The 8770-nt window shown below is 36.7% G+C and overlaps 1 protein-coding gene across 1 annotated transcript; it reads right to left on the reverse strand.

The window, feature by feature from the left end:
* Window positions 1–1486: 1486 nt before the first annotated feature.
* LOC6638817 (leucine-rich repeat neuronal protein 3) lies at window positions 1487–5310 on the reverse strand. The gene is made up of 2 exons (XM_023180874.2): window positions 5176–5310; window positions 1487–4450 (listed from the first exon to the last, which is right to left on the reverse strand). Exon 2 carries the CDS (start codon window positions 4295–4297, stop codon window positions 1961–1963), a length of 2337 nt encoding a protein of 778 aa, XP_023036642.1. The 5' UTR covers window positions 4298–4450; window positions 5176–5310; the 3' UTR covers window positions 1487–1960.
* Window positions 5311–8770: the final 3460 nt, after the last annotated feature.

Below are 8770 nucleotides of genomic sequence, written 5' to 3' on the forward strand. Positions count from 1 at the left end.
ATTAATATGCTATTATTCAATAGTAACAAGCTTAAAACTCAAGCAGAGCGTGGAAAACACAAGTGCTGGAAATGTGTACATATGTCTGAAAGCAGTTGAGAACAGAACAGGAAAAGTTAAAGAGTGACTGAGTGAGAGCGACAGATCGAAAGAGATGGAATGAGTGTACATAATTTTCAATTGAATGCCTTCTCGTTAGGCCATACACGAAAAACTATCCCCTTTATATACATACATACATATGTGTGTACTTATGTGCAAACCACCTGCCCGCAGCTGTCGCTTTTTCAAATTGTTTCTATTTTACCACTTACCCTTCCCCCCACCCACAACAAGGCTAGGCCAAAAACAACCAAAAAAAAATGCAAGCTCATGGCCCTACTCCACATTGTCATTGACAAACCACGAAGGCAAAGAAAAACAATCTACTAGACCGCAAAATATTAGATTAAATAGAAAAACCTCTTGTAAAATTCGTTTGATTACGATCTGACTAATTTGAAAATGACTTTTCCCCTTTTGCTTTCTAACAACCTTAGCGATTTAGAGTAGTCTTCAGGTGGGAGAAACGGGGAGAGTTCCTTCTCCCTCTAAAAAAAATGCGGAAGCAAAGGATTAATACTAGAGCTTGATTAAATAGAATTGACGACCAAATTTATCTAAATTAATCACAAATTATAGAAAATTATAATACCAAATTTGGTAAAACTTGAAACAAACTCTATATAATAAAAGATTGTACCTAAGTGGCCGTTCAAATATTTGCGGGGAAGGGTGTCCTGTGAATCGTTATGCTGCTTTAAATTGGATGGAGGGGATTCCAAAATCTTCTAAAATGAAGTTACTTAATAGTCAAATTGGCTTTCAAAAAAAGAGTAAAGTTATATTTCATTAACTCTACAAAGACTTAACTTGGATTAATATTTTTCAAATGCTTTAGAAATTGGTCAATTCTGTTACCAAATCGAATTGACTGATTATCAAGAATTTTTGACAATTTCTAGTCATGACAATTAAAACCCAACTTTGATTAGTTAGCAAGATTGCAGTTAAAGTTCAGCTAGTTCTTAATTTATTATTTTGGCCCCACCCAAGATTAAATGATTTAGTACAGATTTGTTGTTTTAATTTTGTTCAAAGTAGTTTTGTATTTTGTTCTTTCTTGAATATATATACGTACTTATGTTTTTTGTGTTTTTTTTTTTTTGTATTTTCTTTTTTTTTTGTTTTTGTTTTGACGATATTCGCTTAAATTTGCATAAATTGTTTCACTAACTAATACATAAATAGTTGTTTTGTTTGCTTATAGATAGGAAAAAAAATTTGTATTGTATTTTATTAATTAAATTACATAATTTGATTTGCTTTCATTTTTAACAATAATTTAAATAATTTAAAATTAAATCTTACAAATGACTCTCAGTGCTTGTTTTGTTTGTTTGTCTTTAGTTGTTTTATGTTTTTCTTTTTTTTTTTTGTTATATTTATAGTTGTAGTTTTTTATCTTTTCTTCAGTTTTTTTTCTCTTATTCGCCTAAATGAATAACTTACATAGTTAAATAGGTACAGTGGAGAACGAGAAAGAGAGACAGTGTGATGGGGGAAAAGAGACAAGAGGGAGAGTGAGAGAGATAGTGCCGAGTTAGAAAGTTATGAAAGAGATCATCATTAAGTCAGTTATATATACAAATTGAAGTTAAATATCTATATCTATATATTCATATGCTTAGACTAATTTTATGAATTGTTGAAAAAAAAAAAAAAAAATCTTTTTGTTTTTTATATTTGTTTGCTTATATCTCCACCTCCTTTCCTAGAACCCATCCGACAGTTTGTGTGTGTGTGTGTCTCTGTGTGTGTGTGTGTAAGTAGGGTGGGAGTGCGGGGAAATTGTTTGGCATCACAGTGTTAAGCGAATCTAAGCATATATGCTTAGATTCCGTCGTCGATAGGTTGAAGATCAGTGGCTAAATTGTCGCATTGTATTATTATTTGATGTAGCTACTGCAGCGGCTGCCGAACTCGACTTTTGTTGAAACGACCGACGTCCAGTGGTGGCGGCATTAAAACCATTTCTCAGGGGCAATGCTGGTGGCACTGGCGGCGGTGTCGGTGTCTTGCTGCGTCCCAATTGCTCCAATGGCATGGAATAGTGTGCATTACTATATATATAATTGGGATCAACAATTTCGCTATTCACATCATTGTCATAATGTTGCTTGAAATGCTCTTGGGTAAGACGTAGCTGTGCCTGCTGTTGTTGTTGCTGTTGTTGTTGCTGCTGCTGTTGTTGCTGCTGATGATGAACTGAGCCATGTACCATGGGCACATCAGCATAGGAATAACAAGAGTCACCCACTGCCGCTGTGGCCGATAGAAATTGCGGTTTGGTATAATGATTGAGTTTACCGGGCTGCTGTTGCTGCTGGGCATGGCTCATCATCTGATGATGGTCCCGCGACATGGTTGCCGATTTCATATGGAGCACAAAATTGGCACTGTCATCGATGGCCCCCAGCTGGCTGGCGAGATTCTTGTTATTGTTCAATTTCTTCTCATTCATCAATGTGGCAGTTGTGGGCACTTGTAGCTGTTGGAACTTTTGTTGCTGCTGCTGCTGTTGTTGCTGCTGCTGCTGCTGCTGTTGCTGATCCATGCCATTCAAGTCATTTATGGGCATGGGACACATGCCATAATGGTGATTGACGTTAGTCATTGGATGATGTGGGGCCGTGTAGGTGTTGGGAAACGTTGAATGAATGCCCAAAGAGCATGGATGATGCTGATGGCGCGACATATAGTCCTCATCGCAGAAGGTCTTCTGGTATTCACGTTCCTTGCGGCCCAAAGCGGAATTACCCCACAGGCCACCCTTCAGATATTCACGGATCTTATGACGGCAACGATACAGGACCAAAGCCAGAGCTGTAATGGTGGCCGCCGAACCCACCAAGAGGGCACCAATCAATGCCTGTTTCCTGGGATCGGTGTGGGTGCAACCCATCAGGGTGGGATTCAAATGTTTGAGAGCCTCACCACGCAGACGTTCGGGAAATTCGCACATCAGTTCAGCAACTTCGCCATCCTGAGTGGTATTCTTGGCCAACAGCAGATTCCTTAGCCACATCACACGGCAATCGCATGATAGTGGATTCTCGGACAAATCCAGAGTAGTCAAATCCTTCCAGGGGAACAAACCCTCAGCCAATGAGGTCAAAGCATTAGCCTTCATAACCACATGACGCAAATGGGGCAGACCACTGAGCGAACCTTCTTGGACTTCTACGAGCATTTTGTTGGACGACAGATTCAAGTACTCCAGATTGCCATTGCTGGCAAAGGCGCCAGTCATCACACGCTTCAGTTTCAGGGCTCCATTGATGTCCAGTCGCTTCAATTGCTTCAAACCCACAAAGGCACCTTCGCTGATGACTTCGAAATCGTTTTGTCCCAATGACAATTGCTCCAGGCGCACCAGATGACTGAGACCCACCGAGGGAATGCGGGCCAAACGATTATCGGACAGATCAAGAATGCGCAACTCTTCCAATCCCTGGAAACTATCATGCGAGATATTTCTCAAGCTAGCTCCCTTCAGTTCCAGACGTGTCAGACCCTTCAAGTCCTGGAAAGCACCACTCTGGATAGTCAGCAACGAGTTCATTCCCAAAAACAATTCAGCCAAACTGGGCATAGCCTGGAATATGACTGGATCGGGCACCGAAGTCAGAGCATTATCATCCAAATAGAGGATTCTCAACGAGCTCAATCCCTCAAATGCCTTGGGATCAATGAAACCAATACGATTCTCACCCAAATTCAATTCTTCGATCTTCAACAGGGGTGAAAATGTGCCCTGATGCAGTTCGGAAATTTGATTGCCACGCAAATTGAGAACTGTCACCGCTGACAGACCGATCAGGGTCTTATTACTAATCTGACCGATCTTGTTGTGATTCAAATGAACCTCTTGCAATTTCTTCTGATATGCAAATGTCCGCTGTGGTATGGTCATCAAATGATTCGAGGACAAATCCAAGAAAGTCAGCTCTGCATAGAATTGTATGGATGAATCGATGGTCTTGATCTTATTGCTCTTGATGACCAAACGCTGAATGGATGGATTCAATGCAATTGGCAACACATCCAGTTGCCCTTCACCACATTGCACCACTAAAGTGTTGTCATCGCACTGACAACCAGCTGGGCAATTGGCCAGAGCCTCAATTTCACTCACTGCCAGCAAAATGCTCATCATCGTGATCAATGTGATCTTCATGATCATTTTGGACTCCATTTTTCTCAATTGTAGTTTGTTTTTTCTTTTAATGTTGCGGCTGAGTTGCAGCTATTCTGTTTGTATGTGTGTGTGGGTTAGTTTATTCTTCTTCTTCTTCTCGCTGGTTGTAGTTAGATTCTGTGGCAAGTTCAGTTCAAGTTTTCCATAGTGCTGCGGGAAGACAAATGGTAGAAAATCTAATGGTTAGTTTTTTTGTTGTCTTTTGAAAATGCTGGTGCAACTAATTTTCAATACAAAAACTAATATAGATCGAAAGATTCTATTAATGCTTATTATGAATTCTCTCAGCGTTCTATTTGCTATTTATATTCCAAGAATATTTTAAAATTGGAAAAACTCTGCGCTATCTGATTTATATTTTTCTCTCTCTTATATGAAAGTTTGAAAACGATTGTGATATTTTTGTACACTTAATTTATGAAATAACAATTTTAGAACAATTTTTGAATTTACTTAAATTTATTTCTTTAACAATTTGCCAAATTTTGTACTAAACAAATATTCTAACTCTTAGACTGTCAAATCCATATTCTAGATTTTCACTCTACTTCTTTTTATAGAATTCATATTTTGCTTCTCGAATTTCTAAATAATTTACTTTATATTTTCTACCACTTGGCACTTAGTTTAATTTCAGGTTTTAACTTTGTCACTGAAAAAATATTAAACATTAACAATTTTCTTAGCCTTTGCTAGAACTTATTTAGAGAAATATTCCACTAAACTATTCACTTCTGTTTATACAAAATATCACTTTGAACAAATTCTAACAAAATTACAAAAAAATAACATTTAAGTTCGCAATTCGCACTTTGTAATAGAAATCTTTCGTTTCTGCAGATTAACTAATTTTTCCACTTTTTCCTTTAACTTACCTTTTATTGTTGTGTGTTTGGTTTTCGTTGAGTATTTTCCTTCTTTGCAGTAATATTTTGTTGTTGTTTTGTTTTTGTGATGTTTTCCAATTTGTGTATGTTTGTTGGTGTTTTAAAAAATTTTGTAACATAAAATTTTTGATTTTGTAATTTCACTTGAGATTTGTATTTTTATATTCTGTTGTTGTTTCACACTTAGTTTCACATTTAATAGCCAATTTTTGTTTGTTTTTAAATTAAAAAAAAATCCAATTGTGCTAATATTAACGAAAAAACTGTTGTAAGATGTGTGTTTTGGTTTTTTGATTTTCGTTTAAAAAATATATTTTTGTGTTGTGTGTGTTTTGCAAAAAAAAAACGTGCGCGATAATCCAATGGTTCGCTTTGACTGCACGCTTCAAGTTGTTGTTAGGCGATGATATTTTTACGTGTTTTTCGGCAAAGTTGATGGTGTGCGCTCCAATGTGAGAAGACAGCACCAACAGACAAGAGTTGAGCTCGGACTTGGCTAAACTATTGCTTTTCTCTATTGGGTTGTTGGTAAGACAACCGCACACGACGAGGCAACGAACTACACTGATTTTACGAAGCAGCCACTGCACTAACGATACCTCGGCATGCCAGTCGCTGGCAACGAATTGAGTGAGCCGACTTCATCTAACGTGAGGGTGGGTAACGGAGAGTGCTAAGGGCAGAGAGAGAGCAAGAGTGAGAGCAGAAGCGAGAGCGACTAACGGCAGCTGCAACTCAAAGATACAGATACGGCGGCCTTGCATTTTAGCCGAGAACCAAACAGAGAGAAAGAGCGTAAAATTTATCTTAACCATAATAAAACTCGTTTTTCAACAACACTCCAGAGTCAGAGATAGAGACAGAGAGAGAGCAAGGAAATGAGAATGTACTCAAAAGATACTCTCACTCAATTATCTCACTCGTTGGTGTTTGCTCTCACTAAGAGGTTTGCAACACGACTTCAAGCCGCAGTTGAGGCCAGACCTGCCGCCAACCATCAACAGGAATATGCCTTCCAAAAAAAAAAAGGAAAGAAGAAAAAAAGAAGCAACCAAGTTTCATTTTCGTTTTGTTTTTGTTACCCATCAAAATAAAATTAAACGAAATTTTTAGTCAAGTACTCTTAAGGCATTATTACGCCATGCTAAAACATCTTTACTTTCAAGAGATGAGAAAACCACGGTCATGTCCTTACTTAAGTATCAACAGCATCGTGATCCTTCTTAAGAGCCTTTTAGTGTGGTTTTTATTCTAAATGTGACACTTAACGCGAAATTTCCACTTCATGACAATTGAAATTGATATGCCAAGTAGCCGCTCATCGCTCTTTAACAGTTGTGTCTCTATAGTTCTGGTGTATCTTATAGATACACATTTTCGTAACCGAAAACAACTTCAAAGTAATTCATCCTTCACTAGTCTGGCCTAGCCTGAAAAGTGTTTTGTAAAACATACACAAAATCCTTTACTACACATGTCATTGGGATTCAAAAAGAAGGAACAAAAAAAAAAACATAAAAATAGTTATTTATATTGTCATTTGATACTTTACGACAACAACAAAGCCAACAACAACAAAAATCTCAGTGAAAAAATAGAGTAAAAAAACCAAACGAGTTGAGCAAAATATTTAGAGCAACAACAAGAAAATCAACTATAAATGGCCAAAAGTCAGTTGAGACTAGGTTAAGGGGAGGGAAAAGATTGGGTGCAAAAATGCAGTTTTTACTGTGGGTTTTTCTGGCTTGCATATTTTTCCGTCTCTGGACAATTTTTGCGACGAATTTTCATTTCCACTCTGTAACTAATAATTATTTTTGTGTCTGTGGTTATGTCCCCTCCCCCCTCTCTGTCACTTTCTATCTATCTCTATCTCTTTTTCTCCTCCAGAGTGTGTGTGTGTTTGTCTTAAATCTTGTTAAATTTATTTATTACAGAAATTTGAGGCAGATTTGTGGATTGGTTTTTGTTTTGCTTGTTTTACACAAAATCCAAGCAAAACTCGAAACGAATTTATTACTAATAATGAAGTTTGTAAAAGATTTTTAGAGATTTAACTTGAACTTGAGTTAACAAAGACATAAATCCGTATAATTGATTTCAGAATTACTTATTTTATGGCACAATAAATACTAAATAATACTTCTAAAGCGTCTAAAAAGTCTTTTAAATTAAATATTTATAATCTGCTTTCACTGTTTCTTCCAAAGAATAATATATACATATATATAAAAGAAAATGGTAACATCAATATCTTTGATAACAAATTAAAGATATATAGACACCTGAAAAGACTTTGCAATTTTTCATTCTGGTCTTGAGTTAATTCTTACAGTTTGGGTCGTTTGATTGGTCAAGTTGAGTCATAATCGTTTCCTTACATATTATATAATAATTTTGTCAGTTTTTAATAATTGGATATATGAAAAGTCATTTGACTCTGTCTCTGGCTGTCTCTCTTTCTCTTCATGTCTTGCCAACTAATTACAAAAACCTGATCTACATAACTAAAGAAAGGAAAACTAAAATACTTTGCACAATTTCCGTAATGCATACGCAAAACCAAATCAAAAATCCAACAACAATTGCAACAATTGTGTTGCGCATACATTCATCCATCCATCCATACATACATACAATTATGGGGCAATTTCTGCTGCTAACGGTAAGTGGCAAGTGTGTGTTTGTGTGTGTGTGTTGCAGGTGCCACCACAGAATTCAAACTGCAACTTCCACAATTTCCAACTACAACTCTCACGTTACACATCAAAGCTCAACCATCTGGGATGTCAATTTGCGACAATGTGTGAGAAATTCTCAGGCAATAAATTTTAACTACATTTTTTGAGGAAAATAAAACCAAAAAACAAAAAATGAAAAACAAGAAAAATAAAGGCTAGGTTACTGGAAATGTATGTTTGCATTGTTTCCTGACCGCCCGCCCCTTCCCCACCATCTTTTTACCCTTCCTCCCCCCTTTTTAGTATATTGTATGTGAAGGTTTTGTTGTTGCTGTTTGTTTGTTTGTTTCGTTTGGTATGGTTGCATATGAAAATTGTTTAGTAAAATGCTAAAAGCACTTAAACAATTAGAGAAAGACCATGAGTTTTGGTCAGACGGGGTGGGGGGACGCAGCAAGGGAGACAACGCAAATGCTCCATGTGTAATTAGGTAAAACATGACTGGGGCTATATGGAGAAAAAAAACGACAACAACAACAAAAGTGAGGGACTACCGTTGCTAGATGACCAAAGAGCTGAAATGCAAATATCCAAAACAACAAAACATCAAAAATACCCTATAGAAATTCGAAAAGTATCTGCCAACTCTAAAACCAATGACAAAATCTCTACTCATTAGATGAGTTTTCGTTTTCGTGATTTAAGAGAGATTAAAGCAATTAGAAAAAACAGTATAAAAGTAGGTTGAGTTAAGATCATTTACCATATTTGGAATTCAGTTCTTTTTCAGGATTCAATGATATACTTACTTCATTTGGTTAACATTTTCAAGACCGAATTTATATGGGTCCACACAAAGTTTTCACAAAATGTTGAATATAGGCGACACTTGTCCTCAACAA

This window comes from Drosophila willistoni (genome assembly GCF_018902025.1).
Source record: "Drosophila willistoni isolate 14030-0811.24 chromosome XR unlocalized genomic scaffold, UCI_dwil_1.1 Seg144, whole genome shotgun sequence".
Taxonomy (NCBI): domain Eukaryota; kingdom Metazoa; phylum Arthropoda; class Insecta; order Diptera; family Drosophilidae; genus Drosophila; species Drosophila willistoni.